We start from the raw sequence: 17,697 nt of genomic DNA, 5'->3' as shown, positions 1-17,697 counted from the left end.
AAGCAGATGCTCTACCACTGAGCTACCGTCCCTCCCCTAATTATTCGGCAGGGCTTTGTTACAGAGATAATAAAGCTATTGTAATGGAATGGTTGAGAAAGATGCTTTAATAAAAGGAGATCAAAACTGTAGGCTGCATTACTGTGTATAGCATGTACTGTCTGTTGCTGTTAAGTAACGTGAATTTGAGCAGACTTCGGAGGATGGTGAAAGACAGGAGGGCCTGGCGTGACTCAGTCCATGGAGTCGCAAAGAGCCAGACTCATCTGTGCGACTGAACAACGACACAATGTAATCCCTGCTTGATTTAACATGTCACGTTAACGCTTAGCTTTGTCTCAGCTGGGTTTTTAGATTTCCGCCTTGTTTTGCAGACCTCTGTGATCCAAACCTCATTGCTTCGTTTGCTTGCATTTGACTTAACGCTGCACGATCAGCCTTGAGTCTTAGTGAGAAAAGTAGACTGTAAATAAAGTACATAAATACATAATGGATAGCCCTGTTGGTCTAAGGCAATAGAACAAAGTTTAAGTCCAGTGGTGTCTTTAAGACCGATGAAATTTAATTCTGGGTAGAAGCTTCCGCGTGCATTCATACTTCTTCGCACGCAGGCGCAGGAAAGCTTCCGCCCAGAATTAAACTTAAAACTACCCAGAATTAAACTTCTTAAAGATGCCGCTGGAGTCACACTTTGTCCTATGAATAAATAATGTCGAGGGCAGCAAGGGAGGGTGGTCCTTTGCGGTGAAGTAACTTCTAATTCCCTTTCTCCAGAGTTCAAGACCAAAAGTCAAGGATATTTCTCTTGAGACTTGCCACCATGGAGACGGAGAGCGAGCAGAACTCAAACTCAGCCAGCGGAAGCTCGGGCTCTGGAGGAAGTAACCGCCCTCAGATCTCACAGATGACGCTCTACGAACGGCAGGCAGTGCAGGTGAGGAGCTGCCCCCCCCCAGTGTTCTCCCCCCCCCCCCGCAGTGTTCAGCATCCATCCATCACCATAAAGCCAGGCTAATATGGCAAGCTCACGTGCAGAGAGCCTGTGTAGTGTAGGGGTAAGAGTGCTGTCGGATTAGGATCTGGGAATCCCCTGGTTTGAATCCCCCGCCCTGCCGCAGAAGTTTGCTGGGTGACCTTGTGCCAGTCACACTCACCCTCAGCCTAACCAGCCTTATGGGGCTATCATGAGGATAAAATAGAGGACAGGGGAATGATGGAAGCCGCTTTGAGTCCCCCACTGAGGACACAAGCGAGGTGTAAATGAACTGAATAAATAACTCCATCCAAGCACCTGTCAGAACAAGCGATGCGGTGTTTGGCGTTTTCTGTGCCAGACCAAGCAGTGGGTTCAGTCTTGCCTCTCTTCTCATCACCCGGGATGATGCTCACTCAGCTTCAGGGTCTTTCCTTCTCCTCCTGTCCCCAGTCCCGTTTCTTATCTCCAAAGAGATGACGCAAAGGCAATAATAGCTGCGCAGGTTGTCCTGTTATTGATGCTTGTAGTCAAGATGGGGAAAGGCCAGCTCCTGAGAGGGGATAGGAGCAGTTTGTGTTGGGGCCTGATGTCCCTGACCAGGATGCGTTCCCTTCTTCCCCTGCAGCGGTTTGGCCATAAACAGTCCTCCCCTTAGAAGTTATCAGGGAGGAGCACTGGCAAGGTAGTGCACCTTTGTCCCTTGCTCGTGCCTCTGCTATGAGCAAATGAGGGGCTGCTCTTGAGGTCTCTGGGATGTGGTCCATTCGTAGATGTCCACCACTGGCTTTACGCCTTTGTGGCTTTCTTAATCCAATGAGTGCCATTCTCTTCAGGAAATGAGGTCATTTGGCGTCTGTGAAGCCCTCCAGGTCTCCCAGTGCGCAGAGCTAGGAGTTGGGCCACCTCTTTTAGAGACACCTTTCTGGCCAATGAGGGAAGCAGCTGCTGGTGAAGAGGCTGCGCCCTCCAATTTAGTGTGGAGAGGTGCTGAGAAATCAAGCTGCAGGGCACCCTATAAATTATTAGCTGATTGTTCCTGCTTTCTGTCTGCTAACAAACGCAGCCCAGTATTGCGCTTCTAGTGCCTCTGTTATAGCAAATGGCATCCATTAGTCCACCAATGCTATGCTGGGAATTATTAGGAAGGGAATTGAAAACAAATCAGCCAGTATCATAATGCCCCTGTATAAATCCATGGTGCGGTCTCATTTGGAATACTGTGTGCAATTCTGGTCACCACACCTCTAAAAGGATATTATAGCATTGGAAAAAGTGCAGAAAAGGACAACTAGAATGATTAAAGGTTTGGAACACTTTCCCTATGAAGGAAGGTTAAAACGTTTGGGTCTCTTCAGCTTGGTGAAACGTCAACTGTGGGGTGACATGATAGAGGTTTACAAGATAATGCATGGGATATCCTTTTCTCCCTTTCTCCCAATGCAAGAACTCGTGGGCGTTCGATGAGATTGCTGAGCAGTCAGGTTAAAACGGATAAAAGGAAGTCCTTCTTCACCCAAAGGGTGATTAACATGTGGAATTCACTGCCACAGGAGGTGGCGGCTACAAGCATAGCCAGCTTCAAGAGGGGTTTGGATAAAAATATGGAGCAGAGGTCCATCAGTGGCTATTAGCAACAGTATGTGTGTGTGTGTGTGTGTGTGTGTGTGTATTGGCCACTGTGTGATACAGAGTGTTGGACTGGATGGACCACTGGCCTGATCCAACATTGCTTCTCTTATGTTCTTAAGTTACGCTTCCTGTCTCCTGGGAGTGGTGGCTCAGCTCCTTTGGGTGCCCTTGAAGGGTTTCTCTTCCTCATAGGCTGTTATCAATGGTCCCTCGTTGCCTGTGAGAATGTGAGGCTTGAGATTCTGTGCTCTAAGCAGTGTCTTCTTCCGCTTATGACAGGCTCTCCAGGCCCTGCAGAGGCAGCCCAATGCAGCCCAGTATTTCCACCAGTTTATGCTCCAGCAGCAGCTCAACAGTGCGCAGCTTCACAGCCTGGCTGCCGTTCAGCAGGTAAGTTGGATGCCCCAAAGGGTTGGGATTGCCTGGGATAGGGTGGCCTGGAGGAGAAGTCACAATTGGGGATGGGGAAAGAAGGTTTTGCGTGGAGTGATCCCAAGTTAGCCGGTGTGGATGGGTGGGCAGGGGAGCTTCATTGGCCATTAAAATTGTGCTTTCCTATGTATGAAGATGTTAGAGAGGGGCTGTGCTCAGTGTTCGAGCGTCTGCTTTGCATTCAGAGGGTCCAGGGTTCAATTTTCGGCCTCTCCGGTTAAATGATCTTAGGTAGCTGATGTTGGAAAACGCTTAGGAGGAGATCTTTTTTGGACAAAGTTAAGGGCTATTATATCCTTGCAGAGAGTACAGCTCTTCAAAAGGACAAAGAAATGGGTGACTTGGACTTGGTGTGGTGAGAAGCTGTAACCCGAGTGGAACAGTCCATATAAATGTGTTAGGTGGGGTAAATGCTGATTGATATAAGGGCAGGCATTTATCAAAGAGAGCATTAATTTAAGCTTGGTGTTGTGTTAATTTCAAAGAAGGTACAGTAGTGAAGCATTCACTTGTGCTTTAATATGCCCAACTGATGTTGACTCTAACAATTCCAGAGAGCCAGTTTGGTGTAGTGGTGAAGTGTGCGGACTCTTATGTGGGAGAACCGGGTTTGATTCCCCACTCCTCCACTTGCACCTGCTGGAATGGCCTTGGGTCAGCCATAGCTCTGGCAGAGGTTGTCCTTGAAAGGGCAGCTGCTGTGAGAGCCCTCTCCAGCCCCACCCACCTCACAGGGTGTCTGTTGTGGGGGAGGAAGGTAAAGGAGATTGTGAGCCGCTCTGAGACTCTTCCCTTGAAAGGGCGGCTGCTGTGAGAGCCCTCTCAGCCCCACTCACCTCACAGGGTGTTTGTTGTGGGGGAGGAGGGGAAAGGAGATTGTAGGCCACTCTGAGACTCTGTCCTTGAAAGGGCAGCTGCTGTGAGAGCCCTCTCCAGTCCCACCCACCTCACAGAGTGTCTGTTGTGGGGGAGGAAGGGAAAGGAGATTGTGAGCTGCTCTGAGACTCTGTCCTTGAAAGGGCAGCTGCTGTGAGAACCCTCTCAGCCCCAGCAACCTCACAGGGTGTCTGTTGTGGGGAAAGAAGGTAAAGAAGATTGTGGCTGCTCTGAGACTCTGTCCTTGAAAGGGCAGCTGCTGTGAGAGCCCTCTCAGCCCCACCCACCTCACAGAGTGTCTGTTGTTTGGGAGGAAGGTAAAGGAGATTGTAGGCCACTCTGAGACTCTGTCCTTGAAAGGGCAGCTGCTGTGAGAGCCCTCTCAGCCCCACCCACCTCACAGGGTGTCTGTTGTGGGGGAGGAAGGGAAAGGAGATTGTGAGCCGCTCTGAGACTCTTCGGAGTGGAGGGCAGGAGATAAATCCAATATCTTCATCTTCTTGTTTAAAAATAAATAGTTTTTTTAAAAAGGAAAACACCTTTTCCTGCTTTCGAGCTTGCGGAGCTGTTGCTTGTTGGTGTAGACAGTTCTACTCTGCGCCGCCTTACACATCCTTGAAGTCTTCCCATCAATCCCTATGGAGAACAGGAAAGTGCTGCTCTTGAGAAAGGTGTTGCTGTAAGGTCAAAGCAGTGCAGTTTGCCCCTCCCGGCCTTCAGTAGCAGGGATCCTGCAGCCAGATACAGCCATAAGGGTGGAGCAAGGAAAACGTACATTCTAACCGCCAAACATACAAGGCACCAGTGTTCCCTCCAAGCTGTGCGAGTGACTGGCTGCTCGTTAGCCCCGGAACCCCTGCCTGGCAGCAATCTGGAGCCATGGAGGATCCTGCAGCTGTGCACATGGCCCATTTGAAGATGGCAGCAGTTCCATTTCGCTCAGGATGTGAACTGCTCCACTCGGGGGAGGGGGGGGCGAAGAGGGAACGTTGAATCCAGTACTGGTCAGTACCAATGAGCATTTTGCTGGTGAATTTTTGCCAGTTTGCATTCCTCCCTCCGGCCCCCTTTCGCTCCAGCTCACAAATAAAAATCCCTTGCGTGTGTCTCATGTCCTTGCGTACCCACCGCTCCTTTGTGCTGCTCTGCTGTTGCGTTTTAGGCGGGTAGCATTCGGAGGAAGTCCTCATAACTCAAAGATGAGTGTTGAGAAACTGTATGAAACTTACGCACGTTGAGCTTCTTTTTTTTCCCCTGGCCAGTTTTGAAGCCCTATGCGTAATTCTGGCCGAGAGCCCGTAGATGTCACGTTGCGTTTTCTTTCACAACTGGTGAATATGGAAAGGCAGAGAGAGCCTGTTCTGCCTCTCAGTCCAGCATGGCTCTTTCCATCTGCTGTGTGTCCTGTGCAGTGCTCCAGCCAGCAGCGTGTCTGGCTCAGCAGCAGCCATTGCCTTGGGCAGCTGAGCGCCGTGTGGGACGGGGGGTGCGCAGCTCAGTGACGCAGGCCAGGATGGACCTTGGCTGCAATTAAGCGAACGCACGTGAAGCTGCCTGATACTGAAGTAGAAATCAAAGAAGGAGTCGCAGTACATATGAAGCTGCCTTCTACTTGGTCCATCGAAGTCAGTATTGTCTTCTCAAACTGGCAGCGGCTCTCCAGGGTCTCACGCTGAGGTTTTTCACACCTATTTGCATGGACCCTTTTTTGGAGATGCCGGGGATTGAACCTGGGACCTTCTGCTTCCCAAGCAGATGTTCTACCACTGAGCCATCGTCCCTCCCCTGACTGGCAGTGACTCTCCAGGGTCTCAAGCTGAGGTTTTTCACACCTATTTGCCTGGACCCTTTTTTGGAGATGCCAGGGATTGAACCTGGGACCTTCTGCTTCCCAAGCAGATGTTCTACCACTGAGCCATCGTCCCTCCCCTGACTGGCAGTGACTCTCCAGGGTCTCAAGCTGAGGTTTTTCACACCTATTTGCCTGGACCCTTTTTTGGAGATGCCGGGGATTGAACCTGGGACCTTCTGCTTCCCAAGCAGATGTTCTACCACTGAGCCATCGTCCCTCCCCTGACTGGCAGTGACTCTCCAGGGTCTCAAGCTGAGGTTTTTCACACCTATTTGCCTGGACCCTTTTTTGGAGATGCCAGGGATTGAACCTGGGACCTTCTGCTTCCCAAGCAGATGTTCTACCACTGAGCCATCGTCCCTCCCCTGACTGGCAGTGACTCTCCAGGGTCTCAAGCTGAGGTTTTTCACACCTATTTGCCTGGACCCTTTTTTGGAGATGCCAGGGATTGAACCTGGGACCTTCTGCTTCCCAAGCAGATGCTCTACCACTGAGCCACCGTCCCGTATATATATAAAACACAATATGATAAGACCTTTAGAACTGTGCCTGCACTGTCCTCTACTAAAGCTCCTTAGTTATGGAACATCAGTCACAATGATGACAGTATGGAAAAATGCTGTGTGTACTTTGACCCCGAGAGAACTCCAGTTTTCTGGTTACACCTCTGAGGATGCCCGTCACGTTTGCTGGTGAAACGTCAGGTCTCACAATGCCAAGACCATGGCCACGTAGTCTGGAAAATCTACAACAGCCAATGCCCTGTGTATTAATGAAATGACTTCATTCCACACATCACAATACAGCATGAAAGGGCAATTAATAAAGTCCAAATAATGTCCTGAAGTCCACTGGGTCCAGTCTAAGACGAAGACGCTGATCTTTTGCCCTTGTTTTGAAAATAATCTGTCTCCTGTCTACCACACTCATGGCTTGTATTCTTTCACTGACAGCACAACTTATTCCAGCGGACACTGAATATTGAGCACTACGCAACGCAACGATCACTTCCTCTGTTCCATTAAAGTCTCATTCGAAATGGATTAATTTCTAGCCTCGCATCGCTGCTACCGATTCGGTCGTGGTTAGAGCTGAGCTTCTAATAATAATCACAATTATTGCAATGTCCCATACCTAAGTTGTTTTAGTAGGGAATCGCACAGGCACTGTTCTAAAGGTCTTGTCATATTGTATCGATCCTGGAGTAGACCACTGGTCCATCGGTGTCAGAGGTTGGGAACGGTGGGGCAGAGGGCTCCTGCTTGGCTAACTGTTGTCCATGTCTCTTCCAGGCCACCATCGCAGCCAGCCGACAGGCCAGCTCTCCGAACACGAGCACCCCTCAGCAGGCGACCACCACGCAGGCTTCCGTAAGTCGCGGCCTTCCCTCGATCTTGCCGTTCCTAAGGTTCGATTCTGGGCTGGGAATGACGTGTTGGGTTGGGAAACAAGGCTGAACGTCCGCTGGGGAAGAAAAGAGCTGGAGACGACATCGTCTTGGGGAGGAGGAGCTGTTGCAATCAGTGCCTTCTTTCCGTTGCATCTGGCTCATCGACTGCGCCCTCGCTTAGACTCAGCTGGCCTAGCCGTGCTGATCCGTGTTACTGTGCCCTCCAGATTAGACTAGTGGAACGTGCTCTGCATGGAGCAACCTTTGAAGACTTCTCAGAAGCTTCAATGGATGCAGAACAAGAGTCCTTCTGGTGTCAGCTGCTCGGAATGCAGAACTCCAGCTTGCAGTGGGCTACCACCTGCTGCTTATGCCCTCGAAAGCATGGGTTGAGACCCTTCACATTTAGCGAACTGCGTTTTCCAATATTCTGACATGTGCCAAGTGCGTTCTTCTCTGCCCAGCCAGCAACGGTCAGATTCAGGGCTTTGTTTGTGGCGGGGTTGGTCCTTCGGAACGGCTTGCCAGAGTAGGCGCGGGAATGAATTGGAAAGGCGAATGAATTGGAAAGGCGTTTAGTGGCATGTGAATGGTCGGGGCTGACCGGGCTGTGTTTTGAATTTTTGACGGGCCGTTGCATGTCTGCGGCTTGTTGCTTCATTAGCTACCTTGAGTCAAAGGCGATAAGGATGTCAGTCTTCTCAGCCAGTAATCTAGCGTTGGTTGGGTGAGGCAGGTATGGAAAACCAAAGCTCCGGGGAATGGCCACAACCTCACCTCCTGCACAGCCCCAGCCACGTTTCCAGTCCCACTAAGAGCCTTCGGTCAGCCAGAGCTCTGCAAGAGCTGTCCTTGAAAGGCCAGCTTCTAGGGGAGCTCCCTCAGTCCCACCCACCTCACAGGGTGTCTGTTGTGTGTGGAGGGGGGGGGGGAGAAGGTAAAGGAGATTGTGACCGCTCTGAGACTCTGTGATTCAGAGTATAGGGCAGGATATAAATCCAATATCGTCATCTTCTTTGCTGGGCTGGCCTTGAAGTCCCATGGTCTTGTGTTTTGTGTGGTTGTTGTGTAATTGTGGCTTTCTGTTTCCAAATCTTGCTGGAGATTGTATTTGCGCCTTTTAAAATACATGGAGGTTTGACCCACGGTTGTGGGGGGGGGGGGCGCTGGCTGGCTTTGGCAGAGCAGGCGAAGAGCTTGGCAGTTTGCAAAAGCAGATCGGTGCAGTCGCCTGGAGGGCCTTCTGTCTGCTGCAGTTGGTCTCTCGCTTCATGGACTCAGCTGACCTGGCCATGCTGATCCGCGCTTTTGTCTTTCTCTTCAGTGGGGACCCAAAGCGGCTCGCCCTCGTATCCTCACAGCAAACCCTGCGAGGCGGGTTAGACTGAGGGCTTGTGGTGGGCCCAAGCTTCCGGGGCAAAGTGGGGCTATGGACCCGGGTCTCACGGTTGGATTACCGTAATGCCCTTGGAGACAGCTCAGAAACTGCGCCTGCTTCAAAATGTGACAGGCTATATTCTCAGGCACTACCAGACAGGAACATCTCTATTAAAACATCTGCTTGACTGCCAGTTTGTTTCCAAGTGCATTTCATGGAGCTGGTTATGACCTTTAAAGCCCTTCACAATCTGGGGCCATCTCTCTGGTAGATGGTCTCCTTTCGTACTTGCCCATACTCCAGCCAAAGTCCTCTAGTTGCCACCTCCTGGCTGTTCCCCCACTTAAAGTAGCCCACCAGGCATCAACCAAAGCCCATGACTTTTCAGTGGATGCGAGGGGTGGGCCTTGGCGAGATGTCTTCAGACCGTGTTGTGGGGACGTTTCATTGCAAGATCTTGTAATTTGTTATTAACTGCAGGCACTGGTTAAGGGGAAGGGGTATTCTTACTGGTTTGGAGTTGTACTGTTTTAACTGTGATGTGAGAGTTGCTTTGAGTCACAAGGGAAGGCGAGATGTTAATATTTTAACTTGTATTTCACAGCCACGTGTGGCCTTTCTAAGCGCTTCAAAAAATGTACTCAACCGGGCCACTCAGAGATTTCTGCAAACTCAGAGGAATCCTCAAGTTTGCAGGAAACTGTTAAAAACTTAAAAAAAGAGCTGCTTTGAGTCACAAGGGAAGGCGAGATGTTAATATTAACTTGTATTTCACAGCCACGTGTGGCCTTTCTAAGCGCATCAAAAAATGTACTCAACCGGGCCACTCAGAGATTTCTGCAAACTCAGAGGAATCCTCAAGTGCGCAGGAAACTGTTAAAAACTTTAAAAAAAAAAGTGAAGGAGAGAAGCGAGCCCTCCTCGTAACCTGTGTCCTTTGATAACAGCTCTCAAGAAGGCCTTGTGAGATCTCAGGGGCCATTTCGTGTTACTGTGGCAACCCCAAAGAACAGAGTGCTCTCAGGGGAAATGACTCTCAATGCTGGGTGGGGTTTGGGGAGAGGGGTGAAATCGTCGAGACTGTGTGGGGAATCTCCGTAAAGGTGGCCACATGGGGGAGAAGGAGGTTGATGTGGGGAGGCAGGGAAGGAGGCATAGTAAGATGGCGGAGGAGGAAGTGGAGATGAAGGGACAATGGACCCAGAGGTGGAGTAGGGTTCCAGAGAAAGTTGGGGTGAAGTGGAAGGGGTTATAGAGCCAGTGCAGGGCAGAGGGCCAATGAGGAAGTGGGTGGGATTTCTCCTGGGTGACCAACATGAGATGGTCTTTTCCCATATGTTTATCCTTCACCTTAACAGATGAACTTGGCCACGACATCTGCCGCGCAGTTGATCAGCCGCTCACAAAGCGTCAGCTCACCTAGTGCCACGACCCTCACCCAGTCTGTGCTGCTGGGGAACACCACCTCACCGCCTCTCAACCAGTCCCAAGCGCAGATGTACCTCCGGGTAAGAGCCGCACACCCCCACCGCTTTCGCCTCTTGTAAAGACTCGGACCTCTGGGGATGTTCTGCTGCATCTCTGGACCAGTCTTCAGCTTGGCGTGTGCTGTCCGTTCTTCGGCTGCAAGGTGGGGAGTCTTGAGTCCCTTGATCCACCCATTTGATTCTCAGCCCCACAGTACAATGTAGGTGTGGTGGAGAAATGGAAGACACACAGTGGCTATCATTTGCAGGCTTCCCCCCCCCTCCCGTGAATATTAAAGATCCCATGGCATTTTTGTGAGATTGTGTGTACTGTGTTGGCATGTAGATCGCTCTTCTTGGCAAACCTGGGCCTTGGAACTAGGTCTGAGTTGCCTGTCTGAAAAATGGCTCACTTGGATCGGTTTGAAGACCCAGTTCATAATGCTGCCTCAGCCCATTCTGTCTGGTGGGAGACACCTACCTATCTTAATAAGACTGAAGGAGAAACAAAACTCTCTCCACCATTTCCCCATCTCACCGATCTTCCGTGGGTTTCAGCTGTACATCTGCAGATTAACTTAGCCTCTTTTTTATTTATTGAGTTGGCCTCAGATTTTGACCTTGCATTTGATCAGTCTTAGCTGTAATTCTCCGACATAAAAGAACAGAGCGTTTTTTCTCTCCTGCCCCACTGCCCTGTTGTCTGTTCTTAGGCAGCCTGTCCTGCTGGCCCCTCATGGAAACATGACTGGGGCTGAACCTCTAAAATTAAGTAGTATCTCCCCCCCCCGCCCCGCCCCCAATCTCCTGCAAAGAGGGCGTGACGAAGAGGACACGGCCGAGACGGGATGAGTGTCGGTAGGCGGCCCCGAGTCACGTTGTAATCTGTTTTGCTTGTGGTTCGCTTTCTTTCCTCCTTCCTCTCCCTTCTGCTCTTCCCACCTCCACACCACCCGACCCCTCCCCCAACAGCCGCAGCTGGGGAACCTGTTGCAGGTGAACCGGACCTTGGGCCGCAATGTGCCTCTTACCTCTCAGCTCATCCTGATGCCGAACGGGGCTGTGGCTGCTGTGCAGCAGGAGGTGCCGTCCGCTCATTCTCCCGGGGTCCACGCAGACACGGACCAGGTCAGTGACGCCCTTTCCCGGGGTCCCCACGACCAGCCTGGTCCAATCCTCGGGTGCTTTCCTTGCTCGGAGCATTAAAATCTGCGCTGTATTCTGGGGTTCGTGGCAACACCCATTCCATTTTTGCATGCTTCAACTCAGCACCCTTTCTCTTCTCAAGCACAATACAACAATCAAAACCTCACCGGTTGAATTATCGCTCTCACACAGGGAGTGTGTAAATTAACATTCAACGTGCAATTTGTAATAAAGTCCATACAGCAAAACAGTAGGAAGTACAGCCTCTCACCGCTCCCCCCCAGTTCGTTTTTCTGTAACATAGTCTCAGAGGTACCGCCTTCAGCCACTTCTCACAGTACGGAGTCTGGGTGGAGTCGGGGAAATTGTCCCGCACAATTTCTTGTAGAGAGAACAAAAAGACCGTATTTCCTGAATTTTTTACAGTTTCGTTGAGTTTACCCTTCGTCAGCCTTCTCTCAACGCTGTTTAAGCTGGGGCTGTTATTAAAATAACTATGCCTATCACGGCACAGACCACCACCATCTCTTCCCAGTCTTGCAACGATACACTTACCCTCAGTACAATGAATTCAATCTTGGATCGACGCTTGCATGCTCAAGTCTCTGCTATCTGCTCTCAGCCGTTACACCTCTCCTAACCGCTTGTATCGCTCAAAGCTTTTAAAGAGGCATACAGCAATCATTGATACGGAGTCTAGTACATTCAACCATCATTTAACAGTACTCATATATAACCACTATATTGTACAGAGTTCGCTTGTTTGAAATTCCCTGCCCTGGAGTGGGACCAGCTAGGCCATGAGGCTGTGCAGGGCTGCTCGTGACGCAGCCGTTCCTTCTGTTCTTCTAGATTTCAGCTGGGAAGCGTTTCAGAGTCAGGTTCTCTGCCCTCCATCGGTACCTGCTTTCTTTCTGCCCTCCCTCATGCTTCTTAGATCCAAGCCGTGTTGTATTTTCCCCAAGTGCAGTAGAAAGGAAGTGTTTCAGAAGGCAGGAAGTGTGGCTGCTATGCTCTAGGGAATGTTAGGTTCCATGCTGAAGGGTACGGGGTAGGGAAGGCAGCTCTGTATTGAAGGAGCCAAGCGGAAGGATGCCGGCAGCCTGTATGTGAGGGGGGCTGCGTACGGGGAGGCGAGGGTCATCTTTGGGAGCTGTGTCCAGAAAGTGCCATGAGATCTTTAATTTTCAACCTAAGAGAGGGGCCAAGATCGGGATTTCTCACCAAGGGGCTGGTCTTTGCCTTGTCTGCTTACTCGGTGGGTGGTCTGCTGAATCCAGCTGATGCTCTTTTTTTTGGACAGGAGCGAAAAGGAAAGCAGCTCCCAAGAGCAAAGATGAGCTTCCGAGCAGCTTTTCAGCTGGCTCGGTGTCCCAGTTGGTTGCGCCAGAGTGTGTTCCTGGACTCCATGCCTCCCTCTCTGCAGCCTTCGCTAAGGGTTCCCTTTCTCTCTCTGCGTTTTCCCCAGGTGCAGAATTTGGCCGTCCGGAGCCAGCAGACTTCAGCAGCCAACGTCCAGCTCCAGGCTTCTGCTCCAAAGGCAGCTTTGCCCGGGAATTCCCAGGCTTCGGTTCAACCCCAGGCGACGCACGCTGGTCAGACATTGACGGTAACCCAGACGTCTTCCGGCAACATCGGCCAGTCGCTCAATCTCAGCCAAGGGGCGGCCGGAAGCAACGGCCTCTCCGGGGGGGTGGTGTCTTCCGTGGGCAACCAAGCTCCCACCAGCCTGAGCCAGGCCACGCCGTCTGGCATGGCGGGCAGCTGCCAGAGGAAAGGGACCGGTGTGGTTCAGCCGTTGCCAGTGGCCTCCGCTGCCCAGGCCGTCACTGTAAGCCAGGGGAGTCAGACGGAAGCGGAGAATGCGGCGGCAAAGAAGGCCGAAGCCGACGGGACTGGTCCACAAACCGTGGGCATGAACCTGACCAGGACAGCGACGCCAGCCCCGAGCCAGACCCTCATCAGTTCTGGTAGGTGATTCTGGGGGCTCACCATCCTGGAAGCTTTCTCCTCTGGTTTGCTCTGATCCCCCCGGGCACGCCCAGCCCCTCGCCCTGGGCCAGAGGGAATGTGGCCCATGTGACGCTCCTTGTTGACGCTGAACGGGGCAGGGCCCTCCATTTCAGTGGACAGAACGGCTGATTTCTTTGGCTGCGTTTTCTTTATTTGGGACAGGAGGGTCATCCTGCTGGAGAGCCAGTTTGGTGTAGTGGTGAAGTGTGCGGACTCTTATCTGGGAGAACTGGGTTTGATTCCCCACTCCTCCACTTGCACCTGCTGAAATGGCCTTGGGTCAGCCATAGCTCTAGCAGAGGTTGTCCTGGAAAGGGCAGCTGCTGTGAGAGCCCTCTCAGCCCCACCCACCTCACAGGGTGTCTGTTGTGGGGGAGGAAGGGAAAGGAGATTGTGAGCCGCTCTGAGACTCTGTCCTTGAAAGGGCAGCTGCTGTGAGAGCCCTCTTCAGCCCCACCCACCTCACAGGGTGTCTGTTGTGGGGGAGGAAGGGAAAGGAGATTGTGAGCCATTCTGAAACTCTGTCCTTGAAAGGGCAGCTGCTGTGAGAGCGCTCTCCAGCCCCACCCACCTCACAGGGCGTCTGTTGTGGGGGAGGAAGGGAAAGGAGATTGTAGGTCGTTCTGAAACTCTGTCCTTGAAAGGGCAGCTGCTGTGAGAGCCCTCTCAGCCCCACCCACCTCACAGGGTGTCTGTTGTAGGGGAGGAAGGGAAAGGAGATTGTGAGCCGCTCTGAGACTCTGTCCTTGAAAGGGCAGCTGCTGTGAGAGCCCTCTCAGCCCCACCCACCTCACAGGGTGTCAGTTGTGGGGGAGGAAGGGAAAGGAGATTGTAGGCTGCTCTGAGACTCTGTCCTTGAAAGAGCAGCTGCTGTGAGAGCCCTCTCCAGCCCCACCCACCTCACAGGGCGTCTGTTGTGGGGGAGGAAGGGAAAGGAGATTGTAGGTCGTTCTGAAACTCTGTCCTTGAAAGGGCAGCTGCTGTGAGAGCCCTCTCAGCCCCACCCACCTCACAGGGTGTCTGTTGTAGGGGAGGAAGGGAAAGGAGATTGTGAGCCGCTCTGAGACTCTGTCCTTGAAAGGGCAGCTGCTGTGAGAGCCCTCTCAGCCCCACCCACCTCACAGGGTGTCTGTTGTGGGGGAGGAAGGGAAAGGAGATTGTGAGCCGCTCTGAGACTCTTCAGAGTGGAGGGCGGGGTATAAATCCAATATCTTCATCCAAACAGCTGTGAACATACAAAGTTGCCATCTGCTGAGCGTGAGGCCGGTCTTCCTTTCGAGCCCTCAGCCTCCTGGCTGGGACAGAGATGAAGGACCATGCTCTTTTGACCCCCCCCCCCCACTCCCTGCAACTCAGACTGGAGCGTCTTGCATGCAAAGTCTGTGCAGGAAGTTCCGGGCCAAGTTGCTGGGGCTCAAGAGGGCATGGGCTGCCATCTCCATTGCTGCCAGTTGGCCTTGTGCCCAAGTTCCCCTCAACCCCCCCCCCCCCCGAGCGCGTGCATTCTCCAGTTTGTGTCTCCCCAGCCCCTGAGTGCTGGCGTTCCCAAGCTCCCCGAGTTTCTCTCTCCTTCCGCAAAGGCTCCCCCCCACCACCGCAAAGGCCCCCCCGAAGGGGCGGCGTCACCCTGCCTTTCTTCTTCTTCCAGCCACCTACACCCAGATCCAGCCCCACTCGCTGATCCAGCAGCAGCAGCAGATCCACCTCCAGAAGCAAGTCGTGATCCAGCAGCAGATCGCCATCCACCACCAGCAGCAGTTCCAGCACCGCCAGTCCCAGCTCCTGCACACGGCCACCCACCTCCAGCTGGCCCAGCAGCAGCCCCCGCCTCCCCCGCAGGCCCCGCCCCTGGCCCCGCCGCAGGCCCCGCCCCTCCAAGGCCAGCAGCCGGCCCAGACGCTCGTGGTCCAGCCCATGCTGCAGTCGCAGCCCCCGCAAATGCAGCTCCAGCAGCAGCAGCAGGACGGCCCTTGCCAGGCGGCCACCAAGTCCCCCATCCCCATCCAGTCCAAGCCGCCCGTTGCCCCCCTCAAAGCCCCCCAGCTGGGCGCCGCCAAGATGTCGGCCTCCCAGCAGCCCCCGCCTCACATCCCCGTGCAAGTGGTGGGCAGCCGCCAGCAGGGCTCGGCCCAGGCCCAGGCCTTGGGGCTGCCCCAGGTGAATGTGGCCGGCCAGCCTTCCCGGGGGATGCCCGCCGTAGTCCAGCCGGTGTCCCAGGCCCACGCGGCCTCCCTGCTGCCCCAGGGCTCCTCGGCCACCTTTTCTTCCTCCCCTCCTCCCCTTCCCCAAGAAGCTCCTTCCCCGCTTGCCCCCGGAGGAGTCAACGTGGCGCAAGTCCAGGGCACTGCCCAGGTGGTGAAGAGCGTGACTTCCTCGCCCAGCATGGCTCAGGCACCAGCAGCCGCCTACTACGTTCAGCCCATTCAGCTGCCTGTAAGTGACTCCATTGGGACTGGCTGGGGAAGAAGGGGGAGCCTCACTGCACAGCTGCCTGAGGGGGGCGCCGTATCCCAGCAGGCAGTTCGCTCTCCGCCCTCCTCATCTCTGTGGGCGGAACTAGAGGGGTGATGTTGGGCCCAGGTCCCTTGTCCTGACTAGAATAGGCTTGCGGGCGGACGCTGCTGTTTTTAATAAGGAAAAGAATAAGGTTTTGAGTCCAGGGGCCCCTTTAAGACCAACAGAGTTTCGTTCTAGGTTTTACCTTTCGTGTATGCCTGCTCACAAACGCTTACCCCCAGAATCGGCAGGTCTTAAAAGTGCCCCTGGACTCCGACTTTGTTCCGTTGCTTCAGACCAACCCGGCTGGTCCACCTGAATTGAATTTAACAAGCCAAGTTTGCCAGGACAACAGAGTCTGGCCCCAGGGGTACGAGAGCTTCAGCCTTTTCCCACCCTGCCGTTGACCTGACTCGGGGGTGGCACTGCCTGCCCAGTTGAACATATGAACATATGAAGCTGCCTACTGAATCAGACCCTTGGTCCATCAAAGTCAGTATTGTCTTCTCAGACTGGCAGCGGCTCTCTAGGGTCTCAAGCGGAAGTTTTTCACACCTATTTGCTTGGAGATGCCGGCGATTGAACCTGGGACCTTCTGCTTCCCAAACAGATGCTCTACCACTGAGCCACCGTCCCTCCAATTCCATCACCTACTGCCTGGACCCTTTTTAGTTGGAGATGCCGGGGATTGAACCTGGGACCTTCTGCTTCCCAAGCAGATGCTCTACCACTGAGCCACCGTCCCTCCATCTCCATCACCTACTGCCTGGACCCTTTTTAGTTGGAGATGCCGGGGATTGAACCTGGGACCTTCTGCTTCCCAAGCAGATGCTCTACCACTGAGCCACCGTCCCTCCATCTCCATCACCTACTGCCTGGACCCTTTTTAGTTGGAGATGCCGGGGATTGAACCTGGGACCTTCTGCTTCCCAAGCAGAGGCTCTACCACTGAGCCACAGCCCCATTCATGGCTCTCCAGGGTCTCAAGCTGTGGTTTTTCACACCTATTTGCCTGGACCCTTTTTTGGAGATGCCAGGGATTGAACCTGGGACCTTCTGCTTACCAAGCAGATGCTCTACCACTGAGCCACCGTCCCTCCCCGGAGGGTCTCACAGGCAGCCTTTAGGACGCCTGCAGCTCCCCAGCAGGGCAAACCGTCTCTTCCCGGTGCTATTTCAGGTCAGGGAAATGGTGGTGGTTGAGGCTGCAAGCCTCCTCCCCCACCCCCCATGGCCATAGTACCACAGTCCCTGTCTGAATCTGGTGGATTTGGAGCCATGCTTATCCCAAGAGGCCTGCAAGGTCCTGCTGGCGTGTCCCTGAAATAGCCCCGAGCTGAGTCCGTTCCTTTCTTCGGAGCTTATCTTCTTCTCCCCACCCAGAGCAAGCCCCAGACTCTGGCAGTCAAGCGCAAAGCAGAATCCGAAGAGGAGAGAGACGAACCCAACGCGCTGCCTTCTCTCCTGCCTGCCAAGTCTTCTCCCGTGGCAGAGAGTCCCAAAGTTACAGAAGAGAAGAGCGGCCTGGGAGGCGAAGGGAACAGAGGCAAGTTCTGCGGGATTCCAGCAAAGCGGGTTGTCTTTTGGGGGTCTTCTGGGGTGAATATATGCTTGTACGAAAAGGGACAAGAATCTGGGGAAGGGGGTAAACTTGACGATTCTGTCTTCAGACACTCAGAGGGGTTTAGTTGGGTTGCATGCAGATTAGCACTTGAGTGGCTTCGGTCTGTCTTAGCAAGTCATATGCTGTCTGTCCTGACGGTCCTGAGTCGGGACTCGAGCAGGCCGCCCCCTGCCACAGGCAAGCCAGATGCCCAATCCCTGGCCCAGAAGCAGGGCACCCCGACACCCGCCAAGGAAGCCCCTACCTGCCCGTGGGCCTAAGAGGCCAGCTCTGAGCCGGGGGAGCCCGAGCCCGCCTAGTTGCCACCAGAAGAAGCATTGCAGCGGTGGAGACCCAACAGCAAAGACACCCACAGGGCATGGCCCCAAGTGCAAAGAAGGTGGCGCTGCGCTGCGGCAACTGGGGGAAGCGAGAAGGCA

General features: G+C 53.4%; 1 protein-coding gene across 2 annotated transcripts in view; it reads left to right on the top strand.

The window, feature by feature from the left end:
• The first annotated feature begins 812 nt into the window (after window positions 1-812).
• PHC1 (polyhomeotic homolog 1) overlaps window positions 813-17,697 on the top strand; it is a 36,727-nt gene continuing 19,842 nt past the window's right edge. The window contains exons 1-8 of one of the 2 annotated variants that reach the window (XM_060236782.1): window positions 813-934; window positions 2,885-2,995; window positions 7,058-7,135; window positions 9,892-10,041; window positions 10,972-11,127; window positions 12,614-13,115; window positions 14,807-15,591; window positions 17,038-17,200. In XM_060236782.1, the coding sequence (XP_060092765.1) occupies window positions 821-934; window positions 2,885-2,995; window positions 7,058-7,135; window positions 9,892-10,041; window positions 10,972-11,127; window positions 12,614-13,115; window positions 14,807-15,591; window positions 17,038-17,200 (2,059 nt within the window). In that variant the 5' untranslated portion in view covers window positions 813-820. The remainder of the gene's footprint in view (window positions 935-2,884; window positions 2,996-7,057; window positions 7,136-9,891; window positions 10,042-10,971; window positions 11,128-12,613; window positions 13,116-14,806; window positions 15,592-17,037; window positions 17,201-17,697) is intronic. The other variant, XM_060236783.1, reaches the window with a different exon arrangement.

The sequence above is a fragment of the Heteronotia binoei genome, chromosome 4, assembly GCF_032191835.1.
Source record: "Heteronotia binoei isolate CCM8104 ecotype False Entrance Well chromosome 4, APGP_CSIRO_Hbin_v1, whole genome shotgun sequence".
Taxonomy (NCBI): Eukaryota; Metazoa; Chordata; class Lepidosauria; order Squamata; family Gekkonidae; genus Heteronotia; species Heteronotia binoei.
The sequence above is the reverse complement of the archived record's forward strand: the minus strand, read 5'-3'. Positions and strand labels throughout refer to the sequence as shown.